This window comes from Haliotis rufescens, unplaced genomic scaffold, assembly GCF_023055435.1.
Source record: "Haliotis rufescens isolate VD_foot unplaced genomic scaffold, xgHalRufe1.0.p SCAF_16, whole genome shotgun sequence".
In the NCBI taxonomy this organism is placed as follows: Eukaryota; Metazoa; Mollusca; class Gastropoda; order Lepetellida; family Haliotidae; genus Haliotis; species Haliotis rufescens.
Window position 1 is genome coordinate 18,176,243 of NW_025963846.1, and position 12,819 is coordinate 18,189,061.

Genomic DNA, 12,819 nt, shown 5'->3' on the forward strand with positions numbered 1-12,819 from the left:
CCAGTTAGTATAGGTAGATATCGTCACATCAGTTTGAGGGTTAAAAGTCTCAAATGAGTAGACACAGAACAAGTGTTTATTGACTTTTCAGTTAGCTTGACAGATATACATGATAAAAACTCTGATTCCTACCCAACCATCTATAAGAATTAATGTTTTATTGTCGGCACAAATATTCATTGAGTGCCCCAAGTGATGAAAGGATTATAAAGATGTTTACCGCTTCGGTGAAACCCGCGAACACAAACTGAACCGCTACTAATGTACAGTTATTTAGTACATTGTCAGTGTCCCCTGTGCAATTAACCGGTATCGTAAATATCATCCAAGAAATATACTCCTCCAGATAAACAGTGAACAACTTTTTTATTACCAGATATATATAATGATAGGATTAAATTGCGTTCTTCAGTTCGGATTTGTTGACTTGTATTTCCGGTGTTACGTGATCGCGGTGATCAGCTGATAATGTTTTCTGAACATCGTGTCATTTGAAAACTTGGGTTTACTAAAAAGGTTAGTAAATTTTGGGAGCCATGCTTTACCGCGCTATAACCGAACCGCTCAGTAACGAGGGAACACTGTACGTAACAACTTGTAATGTGTGTGAAAAGTCGTACGAAAAGACGCTATTTGAAGGGGGCGTGGCCTAAATGCAAATGTCCGATTGGGATTTTAAATTTTCCAGACCCCTGCTCCTGCCCAACACTACCTGCCCATTACAAGGGCAGAGAATTTCCTCTCCTAAGAAAAGTTCTACATATATTCATGGAGGCTTTTGCAATATCAGACTTCATAATGTGTAACAACACAAAATATTAAAAGTTTAAGAAGCTACACAACACAAATAGATTCTCGGAAAAGCGTTCACCAGCAAAACTTGTTCGTTGTGAAAAGAGTTTGACATGTGGAGCAGAAAGCGTTCAATGGGTTGTTTGGGGTGGCGGTCCTTCAGAGTTAATAATTTCATAACCATAACCGTCAAATATTAAAACGTCATACTTCTTAAAAGTATTCTTTAAAGAATTATGTAAATGTCTTAATACACTTTGAATGCTAAAAGTTTGTATGAATTGGCGAATAATGCAATCAAATTCTATGGCTTGTTTTTCAGACGGTTATCAATAGTTTGGCGAGTAAATGGCTGATATTTTCGCAACAAAGCCATTTGATGTCTTTGCTTTGACTGCACTGAAAAGGTTTTGGTATGAATGCTATTAATTGCAAACTTACCTCTCGCAGAAGAAAGCGTCTTACTTCCCTTGTGGAAAGATCGCCTGCCGTACACGACCACAAGGAGTAAGTCGGGCACGGAGCACACAAACTCGTGATCGATATAATCAGCGTCGGAATCAGGTGCGATGATGACACACCTGTCAGACGTGACCCGTTCCATGAGTGAGTGAGTGAGTTGGGTTTAACGCCGCTTTTAACAGTATTCCAGTTATATCACGGCGTGTCAGCTTAATGTGAGAGGAAAGCCCGAAGTGATGCAGGTCTCAGACGTTTACCACTTCGGTGAAACCCACGAGCACGGTTATGGTGCTGACAAACCTAGAAACATAATCGGGGCGAACCGGGATTCGAACCCACAATCATAACTAGGGGGTTTAGTCCTGATATGCGAACGCTTTCATCACAAAGTTACCCCACCGCTTGATAGTGAGCATTGAATATTTTATCCACGTCGCCACCGTTTAATTCTATCCGCTCCCTTACCTAGCGTACCGTTGGCAGGGTCGCGAGTATTCGGGATCATATCATGGACTTAGTGTTAATGTATACAAAACTTGTAAAGGACAATACCATATAACATTTCTGACAGAGCAACAATCCCAAAGGCACAATCCTACATCGCACAATGCAGTACGTGACGAGTTTGTGAGTCGCGCTAAAGATAGATTTCTTTAGAAGACTGATTCATCATATGACTTAGGTAGTTCGTAGATATATCGCTAGAAATAGATCATTTCATAATATGTCGACTCGTCTGGGATTTCAGGGAAATTCTATTTTGATCTACAAATATAAATGGTCTCTTGGCACTTAAATACTCCCGCAGTTATTTAAACTGTGACAGTTCTAGGTTGATCCCTGCAGCAGGAACGCCTAAGTCGCGATGGGGAAGCTTGAGAACAACGTGGGTTGCATTTTGCTCAACAACACCCAGAACCAGATATTATTTGACTGTCTTGGACGAGGTTGTACGGTAAGGTCAGATAGATAGATAGATAGATAGATAGATAGATAGATAGATAGATAGATAGATAGATAGATAGATAGATAGATAGATAGATAGATAGATAGATATTATTTGACTGTCTTGGGCGAGGTTGTACGGTAAGGTCAGATAGATAAATAGATAGATAGATAGATGGATAGATAGATAGATGGATAGATTAATTAGCAAAATTCATAACAATAATTATCACAAATATTGCAATTATTATTATTATTATTATTATTATTATTATTATTATTATTATTATCAAAGTCATGCCATATGTGGTATTATCCCTGTACAACGTGTGATCATGTATGTCTCTGTTACAGACCATAGCGTCTGGTGTGGTAGAGCTGTACCTGGTGAGGTCTGATGACTCCGGGTGGACGAGACACGCATGTGGGGTGGCCTGTCTGGTGAAAGACAACACCAAGAGGTCATTCTTCATACGGGTGTATGACATACAGGTGGGCTACAATAACATGTCACTTTCGCCATCTCACTTGCAAAGAAATAGGGCAAGTTTGAATGTTTAAAGCTCCGAGGAGCCCTGATCAAGAAAAGATATTGTTTCCCATTTAGTCTTTTCTTACACTGAATAACACATCCACATTGGGTTTTGTATGGAGGCCAGCTGGGAAAACACGCGCACAAATATCAAATGGTCCGTCCTTCAGTGGGGCGGAGTACAATGTTTATCCCTGCTGTTGATGTCTATGTTGTATCCTTGATATATTTCTTGAAAATATGATTTGACCATGACATCACAATGTTTAATTTCAGGAACAGCGGTTGCTATGGGAACAGGAATTATACATGCAATTCCAGTACAAACGCCCAAGAGATTACTTTCACACTTTCGAAGCTGAAGTAAGAATTGCACTTAAACTTATTTTGATATAAACGGCGGGTTTCGTACGTGACAGTAGGATGGATATAGTGAGTGAGTGAGTAAGTGAGTGAGTGAGTGAGTGAGTGAGTGAGTGAGCTACAAAGGTAGTGGGGAGGTCATGAAATGGGCTGCATACATTGTATCCAAGTGGGGATTCGAACCCGTCTTCAATGCCACCCGGCGAACCCACCACACTCGATTAAAGAGTTAGGTTGATTGGTTAGACTCGCGTCCATACTCGCCTATAGACAGACGGCCGTCAAATATCTTGAATAAACACTGGCATTAATGATCATCCACCCACTACCACACACTGAGTAAGACTGGGTCCTCTCACCTATTCTTTCACCTTAAAATATAAAAGAAATGGCGGCACCGAATGTTTTATTTTTCAATTTTTATAACTATCCATTTTCCTGTCGTGTTTCAGTGGAGTCAGGCAGGTCTTAATTTTGCCAATGAAGATGAAGCGCGGACGTTTGGGGAGACGATTGTGTCAAAACTAAAACAGAGATGCCGGCGAACTGTACAGCGTGAGTATAAAGGGTTGTGTGTGTCGGTACAGTAGGTGGTGCATTGCTTCATCACAGCAGAAAGTTCGGGTTTGTTGCTGAAAATTACCCTGAAATGTGAAATACCCATTGCCTTAGTATGGCTCACACAGAACCGGTGTCGTAGATACAACACTGTACCCTCGAATAGTTCCGTACAATGATACCTAGCGTCGAATGTCCTAGGAATAAGTAATCCAAGGAACCAATGTCTGCTTAGAAAGCAAAGTCCTTCTCGCAATATCAGGAATGAATGTCCGTCGGACATCGTCAGCTTGGAAGACAGCGGCAGACGTCACATTTCCTCATTTTGGTTAAAAAATGGTATTGCATGGTGTACGTTTTTTGAGGATGACCGAGTTAACTGTTGTGCTTTATTATCATGTGAAGGTAATTGAAGGTGTTCTTACAAAGTTGTTTACATTGACTATTTAGGGCGGAAAGAGAGACAGCTGCAAATGGGTGCCGCTGACACCCCGAACAGACCGAGGCCAGGTGAGTCACATGACGCACAGTGGTTGAGAGTCACATGACGCACAGTGGTTGAGAGTCACATGACGCACAGTGGTTGAGTGTCACATGACGCACAGTGGTTGGGTGAGTGAGTGTTGTTTGACGAGTCTGGACAAGGCGAACCAGTGCCTGAAAACTCGGACACCGATCCACATTGTCGGGCCACGATAACCGGTAATTATCCAAGCCACTGAGCCTGATCGCCCGACCATCTTCTTGTCGTTGGTTGGTTTGTTGTTTAACGCCGCAATATTCCAGCTATATGACGGCGGTCTGTAAATAATCGAGTCTGGACCAGACAATCCAGTGATTAACATCATGAGCATCGATCCACGCAATTGGGATCGATGACATAAATCAACCAAGTCAGCGAGCCTGACAAGTCGATCCCGTTAGTCGCCTTTTACGACAAGCATAGTCACCTTTTACGGCAAGCATGGGTTGCTGAAGACCTATTCTTTCCCGGAATCTTCACGGGTCCCATCTTTTTGTCACCTCAGCAATGGGCGCTGAAGACATGTTGTCCCCACATGATCGAGCCAGTTGACTGGCTTATTCATACACGATATTAGAGAATGTTGAACACGCCCATATCTGAAAACAGAGATGCGTTCCACAACGTGTTTATTTAAATATGATAAATAATAAAAGAATGATTAAATTGGTGGTTGATATAGACTGGACATGTTCTTTGTACATGATTAAAATAGCTTACAAAATATTGTCTCAAGGTATTTAGAACTCGCACTGTGCTTGTCTGACTTCAGTGTCCGCGCCTGTTACCGTCAACATGAAGCAGACGACACCGAACGTCAAGGTCGCCAAGACGAAACCGACCAAGGGCGGCAGGAGGCTGAGCAAAGGTGACATAAGTTCGCCAACAGACTTCAGGTGAGGAGAGGAATGGAACTGATGTGCATAGTTGTTAACGATGATGTTACGATGACGATGGTAGCTCGACTCAGGGTGGCTGACAAGACCTAGTGGGCAGTGTCCGACAGCTTTGTAGAAGCCAGATTGTTTGTATATTTGTTGTTTAACGCCACACTCAGCAATATTCCAGCTTCGCGACGGCGGTCTGTACATAATCGAGTCTGGACCAGACAATCCAGTGATTGACATCATAAGCATCTATCCACACAATTCGGATACGATGACATGCATCAACCAAGTCAACGAGCCTGACCACCCGATCCGATTAACCGCCTCTTACGACAAGCAAAGTCGCCTTTTACGGCAAGCATGGTTTGCTGAAGACCTATTCTACCCCGGATCCTCACGGGCCTGTAGAAGTCAGGGCCTATTAGAGCCTATTGTAATCATTTGATATTTTGTAAGTTACTGATGGTTACGTTCAGTTGAAGATGAGGGGGATAATGGTTATGTTACTGATGAAGATGCTGACGAGGAGTTTCATCATCACGTCGACGATGAGGTGAATGCAATTACTGTCGATGACGTTTTTTTAATGATGATTTCAATGGCGATAAGTCAATATTATTATCGAACGTAATGATGAATACATACCAAAAAAATGCGAGGCGGCAATTCAATTTAAAATATTAATTGATACTATTTACTTTTACAATTTTATTCAGGCGTGTCCAGCATATTGGATTTGATACAGATGGCAACTATGATGTGAGTATTCAAAACAAATAAAGATTTCTTTAATATAATCACATACTGTGGACACAGAGGGAGAGGCTGGCTTGAGTTTAATGGGGCTTTGGTCAGTATTCCAGGAACTTGAAGATATGGGATTTAGACAAAATTGACGCAGGTCGTACACTTTGGTGACACCAATGAGCACAGGTATGGTTCAGACCAACCAATGATCGTAATCGGTGCGAAGATAAGATTCGAACCCACGAATAGCCGATCCTGGCACGGCTAAAGGGCGTAACTCTGCACTGAAAGGTGCACCTTCTTTGATCACAGGGCCAGCCGTGCCCCGTTTATCACGGCATGTGTTATATCATGTTATAGCTATATAAACCGCATTACCACTCCTCATATAGAAATAGGATTGACGAAATGTAGCATATGTGCTAAGATTGACCATCCGAGACAATATGTGTTTCACTGATATATGACGATAGGTAGTGGCCGTGGCAGACTCGTGTACCCTGGTTGCGTATCATCGTATACCTATGACGTGTACTGCTGTTCATGCTGTCAACCTCTGGTTTTTCTGACCCAGATCCATTTTCAAAATTTTCAAATTTTCCTTCGTAAAGCTGGTATATTACTCAGCATTATCTCACTTAGATGACTTATCAGTGTGTCTACTTATTATCCATGGCGTATATGAATCAAGTGTAGTAAATCTTAACCGTCGCTGTGGTTATTTTTCAGACCAATATCGTAGAACCGGAAATGAAAAGGTTGCTGGAGACCGTCGGCATTACGGAAAGAGACACCGACACCATTGAGTTCGTCTATGACTTTGTTGGGCGTAATGGCGGCATGCATGTCATTCGTGAGGCAATGGCCAACATGTCCAAATCAACCAACCCTTCTGGTCAGTGCTTTTACTTTCATACACACCCTTCTTGCAAGATACAAAGGCGGTGTGGTAGCCTAGTGGTTAAAGCGTTGGCTCGTCACGCCGAAGACCCGGGTTCGATTCCCAACATGGGTACAGTGTGCGAAGCCCATTATCCGGTGTCCCCCGCCCTGATATTGCTGAAATATTGCTAAAGGCGGTGTAAAACCATAGTCACTCACTCATGCAGGATACATGTATACCCACGGCCAAAATGAATGCGAGATAGAAGAAGAAGAATGTATTAGTATTAAAATATAATTTCCCGGACGAATGCCTCCATTTCTTATTTCATCACAGTTCCTGCATTTGTATTTTTATAATTCATTCTCTGTTTATTTAGGATATAGGTCAGGCCCCCCAACACGACCACCTCCAGCGCAACCATTGTCCCCATTCTCAGGTCGTTCTGACCATGGACTACCGCCTCCCAAACGTAGAGCTCAACTTGACCAAAGACCACCGCCTTCACCAAAGCAGGGTCCACGTGTCCCTCCCCGACGTACTCAATCTTCATACGGTGAACCCCCCTCTCCTCCTCCCCCTACCGTACAGCAGGGACCGCTGATGCCATCTGTTCGCCAACCCTTGGTACCCACGTACTCTCCGTCTTCGTATCCATATACGGACCGCGCACAACGCGATCCTACCCGACCCCCAGCATCACCCCTCCGCCCACCGTCAGCTGCATACAAACCTTCCCCAGTGAACACGGGTCCACCCTATCCTCAAACAGCACAAGCGCCATACCACAAACAGGACCAAGCCACCCCATCTTCGACCTTTGCTTCAGGGCGCCCTGAAAAACCACCACCGCCACCACCACCAAAACAAATGTCACTTGCTCAAAAACCACCCCAGAAAGAACCTGTTCCACCCGTTTCATCCCCTTCTGTAGCGTATCAAGCGCCACCCCAACCTTCTTCAATTCCACCCCTAGCTCCACCCCCGCCTGCTTCAGTTCCACCCATGGCTCCACCCCCACCGCCTTCAGTTCCACCCATGGCTCCACCCCCACCTCCAGCGCCGATTCCTGGTAATGATGCACTACCCGAAAAATCACGTCCAGACTTCTTGAATGCCATACAAAATGGCATCACTTTGAATAAGGTTGAGGTTGGAACGTCGAATTTCAAGAGGGTGAGTTTGGCTTGACCAACTCTTTTTCAGTTGTTTGAGAGGGTGTTTGAGAATCTGTATAAGTTTTATAAATACTCCCTGTGAAAAAAACATACAATTTCATTATTTTAACCAGAGCTTCAGAATGTTGTGGTGTCCACCAACCACTTACTGATACAATTTGTCCATATATTTATCCGTCAAAGATGCTGTCTCAATTATATATGTTCGTGTTTCAGAGGCAGTCGCAGGGAGACGGGCTGGTTACGCCCGACGACAGTAGCAATATTCTAGACGCGCTCTCCCGTGCACTCAATAAAAGAAAAACATTCATTCAGGGACCAGGTAAGCTAAGCCTAAGTGATTGTATTTAATGGTAATGTATCTCAAGAATGCGTCAAACATAAAGAAAATAATATTCAACTAATTGTTAAGGTTTACAATATGTGGTTGGTGCTGTGTTCAAGGACGCAAGTACCCCCTGATTTACGGACTCCAACTCAGTAAGAGAGCTAGCTATACGCATGTGCGGGTATTCGAATATTTGAGTGAGAAGTCACATGACCTGAACTTAAGACTTCACTCCAAGGGTTGTTCAACTTCATTTCGAGTTGTCTGCCCAAAATGCCGTTCGTAGCCTGTTTCCACCAACCACTGTCGTCAGAGGGTGTGTCTTCCATTAAACACAATGTATCTGGAGCCGTGTACAGAAAGAAGGGCTGGCGCCCTACTACAAGGAAGACCCCGAGGTGAAGAAGGTAGTTAGGCCCGCCGCTGTCCGGTCCCTTGTGCCACTCGACAAGGTACAAGATGTGTGGTTGGAGACGACTGCCAATAGCCCTGCAGGACCCATGATCACCGCCTTCGTGGACTACGTCACAACATCTTGGGTTGAAGGGAGGCAGTTCAGTCCTGACAACTGGAACCATTTTGGCAACTCTGGTCATCAAACAAACATTAATCTTGAAGGGTGGCACCATAGGATAAAACAGCTAGCCAGGCAGAGCAACCCTCACATCTACGAGGTGGTGCAACTGATGTTCCAGAGAAAGCAACTCAACACCGAAGTCCACATCCATGAGGTTGAACGTCAATCCATCTGCACCTCCCCGTGAACGACGTTACCGCCAGATCGACGCCCGCCTCAGGTCATTGAAGGACGACCTCGTCAACCACCATCTGTCTGACAATGACTATACAAACTATGGTTCGGAGCTTCTCGCCTGGACTAAATATCATTATGTACATTTCAACATTTTAAACACTTCAACTTAACATGCATATAAATGCGGTAGTGAAATTAATGAGCCGTACTCATTTGTTCTCGTTCTATTTGCCTAGTACGGGGATAGCCAAATCCCGTGTCAATGAGTTTTCCTCCTAAATATCAAAAATGACGCTCCAGGACGGACACCGCTTTATCCACTTAATACCGAGCGCCAGGCAGGGTGAACAACAAATATAATCTCTTGGCGTCTTTTGGTTTGACGCGGCCGGGGATCGAACCACCGACCATCCGCTCTCTGGAGAGACGCTCTATTTCCACTAGACCAGGGAGGCGGGTCTGCTATAGAAAGACCCCTATTATAAGCAAAGAATGGTTTACGTAGGAAATACAAATACTTACATAACGTGAAACGCCTGATTATACATTTTTTTAATAATGTGGTTGGAATATTTGGTGTTTAATTTTTTATTCATACTCGCAACATTTTGTATTATTAATTATGTATGCAACTTATTGTTTGCTTATTTAGGAATCTTTAGTTTCAGATGACGACGAGTTTGACGCTGAAGCCTATGACATTGACTGGGAAGAAGACGACATGTAATATTTATTATGAGGACATGTGTATGATACAATTGCCAACCGCATAGTACTAAATAATGTTAACACCAAACTGTCTCATGAACAACACGAAGTTTTTGTATTGTACGATTTGTTACAACGTCATGACGCCATTAATGGGGAAGCGTTCTTTAAGCGTTTAATTGTGTGTTTATATTTAGCACCAATCGTTTCTTTTCTTCTTTTAGTCTTTTTTAATAAATAGGGGAGGGGGAGGGGTGCTCAAGGAGCCTAAGAACTGTTTCCCTTGGCCTTGTCACGATCCGCTGTTCGTGGTTTGGCATTTTACAATTAGTCCTAATAACGAATCTTGGCCTGTCAGTGGTAAACGCTGTCATTCGGGGTAACCTTGGGTTTGCTGGTGTAACTGAAAGAGTGTTTAAAGCGGCCTTAAACGGCGATCCGCTCACTCACGACTATAAACACCGAGGGAAAAGTGTCTTGTTCATGCCTGGTGGCAAACTCATTCACAAACATGCTAATACACACTGTAAACAAATGTCAACATCGTGGATGAACTTGTCTTTTAACAAAACAACAATGTATTTACATGTTTTAATAAATTGTGTTTATTTTGCCTTGTTTTTGTGTTTATCTACGTAGACAACACAATTACAGCCCATGATAGTACATTTCAGACAGGCTCTAGGATGTTTGTTGTTTGTGTCGAACTCGCCAATGTGCCCTGGGGTAGAATATGCCTGTCGTAAGAGGCGCCTAACGTGATCGGGTACTCAAGCTCGCTGACTTGGTTGATGCATGTTATCGCAGCCCAGTTGCATAGATCGATGCTCATGACATCAGTCACTGAATTGTCTGGTCCAGACTCGATTATTTACAGACCGCCGTCATATAGCTGGAATATTGCTGAATGTGGCGTTAACAAAAAATAAACAAACAAACACTCGGCAATGTTCTCGCTATGTAAGGGCTCATTGCGAAACAAACAGACTATATATATACTCATCGCCAAAAGAAACGCGACCCATAGAAACATGTTGAGAAGTATATTTTAAAAAGAGATGTTTCCAATGTGTACCATTTAATGACAAAACTTACAATCAGTGTAGCGTAACCACAAAGTGTCTTTGTTATAATCACGATATTCACGTGATTTCCTAACTTTTCACGCTAATCCTGCACAAGACAAATGGTGCATCTCGAGTCAAGGATCTGTGACGTCACATGTGACGCGTTCATGCATGAGCGTCGGTTCACACAACATAACAGTATGTTCGTTTGTGCACCGACCCAATCTAATATCTCTTGAATATGAGTAATATTAATATATTAACCAACATTAACATGCCCCAATTTAATTCTGGAAACCCATTTGTCCAGAAACTCGCCATGCTGTGGACTGTCTCAGTCAGAGGTATTTCCAAAATTAAACATGTTGTTTTCATGGGTACATACTGTGGGGTGTGTGTGTGTGTGTGTGTGTGTGTGTGTGTGTGTGTGTGTGTGTGTGTGTGCGTGCGTGCGTGTGTGTGTGTGTGTGTAAAAATGGCATTCGCGTTTCTTTTGACAGTGAGTATATTTACAAGGTCAATCTGTGATGCATTGGTCGTCTATAGAAACATATTCCACCAGTGAATAATCGAATCTTGACCAGAGAAACCAGTGTTTAATCAATTAAACTCAATTAAACAATTTATACGAATGGGAGACACCAAAAATACGCACAAGTTTAAAATAATCCGAACTGAAAATGTTTCAAAATCTGATTCAAAGGACACCTGAAACTGTGACAACACTAAGTCTTGTAATACACAGACACGTACAACACGTTTACCGGGACTGCACGTATCTAAACCCCTCGTTGTTTAGCACATGGGCTTAAAATCGGAAAAATATAACGCTTTTAAGCCCATGGGCTCAATATATATTGAAAAATTGATTGCTAGCCCATGGCGGATATTCCTAAACATATGTGGGGCGGTCGGGTAGCCTAGTGGTTAAAGCGTTCGCTCGTCACGCCGAAGACCCGGGTTCGAATCCCGACATGGGTACAATGTGTGAAGCCCATTTCTGGTGTCCCCCGCCGTGATATTGCTGGAATATTGCTAAAAGCGGCGTAAAACCAAACTCACTCACTCACTCACTTAAACATATGTTGTAGCACGTTTCCATATGGCCAATATTTACCAATATTGCACCTTTAGCACTGTTGGAGGTTTCCATATTTACAAGGCAATTTGGACGCTTAATGCAGGTGATATTCTGGGTATTCAGTGTGACATTTTAAACGAATATGGCAAACACGCTTAACTGCGATATTGGTTTTTTTTTACTTTTTTTTTTACAGATATCAATTAAATTTTAAACATGTTCTTGACTCATACATTTTCTAGTTGAAACGGAAAATCATTTCTTATATTAAAGTGTTGCTCTCTCATTCTATTTTGGTTTGTTTGTTTCTTTGATGTTTAACGCCGCACTCGGCAATATTCCAGCTTTTTGACGGCGATCTGTAAATAATCGAGTCTGGGCAAGACAATCCAGTGATTGACATCATATGAGCATCGATCTATGCAATTGGAATACGATGATATGCATCAACCAAGTCAGCGAGGCCGACCACTCGATCCCGTTAGTCGCCTCATACGTCAAGCATGGGTTGCTGAAGACCTATTCTTATCCGGATCTTCACGGGTTCATTCAAAGGAATTCGTTATTGGTCATATATATAGGGGATGTATATGTTTATTTTCTGGCGATTTCCTGTGGGTGAAAATGTATCGTGAAAATATCTCCTTTCCTCCGTCACTCGTTGAGAGAAACATGATATTTCACTCGACAGATGGATTATCCTATTTAGGGTCGCGAAAATTCTTTATCATACATTTAGATATGATTATATACAAAATCAACTGTAACAAAAATTATTCTTGAAAACTAGGACACCGCTGTAGGAAGCAAAAGAATATACGCTGGTCAAGTAACAAAAATTGCAAATCGAACAGTCTCGATTGACGAGTAAAATGAGAAATGAGCAGTTTATAAGGAATCATTTTTGAGAGAATAACAAACGGAAAGATGTGGTATTAACTCCATAAACGACCGTCTATCATTATTTTGCCCTGTCAATGTGAACCTAACGTAAAATGAACCTCAACAGTT

At 42.6% G+C, this 12,819-nt stretch overlaps 1 protein-coding gene across 1 annotated transcript; it reads left to right on the forward strand.

The window, feature by feature from the left end:
- Positions 1 to 1,564: 1,564 nt before the first annotated feature.
- On the forward strand, positions 1,565 to 10,271 carry LOC124121397 (neural Wiskott-Aldrich syndrome protein-like). The gene is made up of 11 exons (XM_046484398.2): positions 1,565 to 2,209; positions 2,554 to 2,691; positions 3,008 to 3,094; positions 3,547 to 3,649; positions 4,103 to 4,162; positions 4,948 to 5,071; positions 5,779 to 5,821; positions 6,539 to 6,704; positions 7,072 to 7,868; positions 8,087 to 8,192; positions 9,615 to 10,271. Exons 1-11 carry the CDS (start codon positions 2,120 to 2,122, stop codon positions 9,677 to 9,679), a joined length of 1,779 nt encoding a protein of 592 aa, XP_046340354.2. The 5' UTR covers positions 1,565 to 2,119; the 3' UTR covers positions 9,680 to 10,271.
- The last annotated feature ends 2,548 nt before the right edge of the window (positions 10,272 to 12,819 follow it).

Bases quoted from the DNA above. Each gene is read 5' to 3' on its own strand.
- LOC124121397 (XM_046484398.2), top strand. From the start codon at position 2,120: ATGGGGAAGCTTGAGAACAACGTGGGTTGCATTTTGCTCAACAACACC. The intron at 3,095-3,546 runs GTAAGAATTGCA...GTCGTGTTTCAG, and splicing joins TTCACACTTTCGAAGCTGAA to TGGAGTCAGGCAGGTCTTAA. The intron at 4,163-4,947 runs GTGAGTCACATG...GTCTGACTTCAG, and splicing joins CCCGAACAGACCGAGGCCAG to TGTCCGCGCCTGTTACCGTC.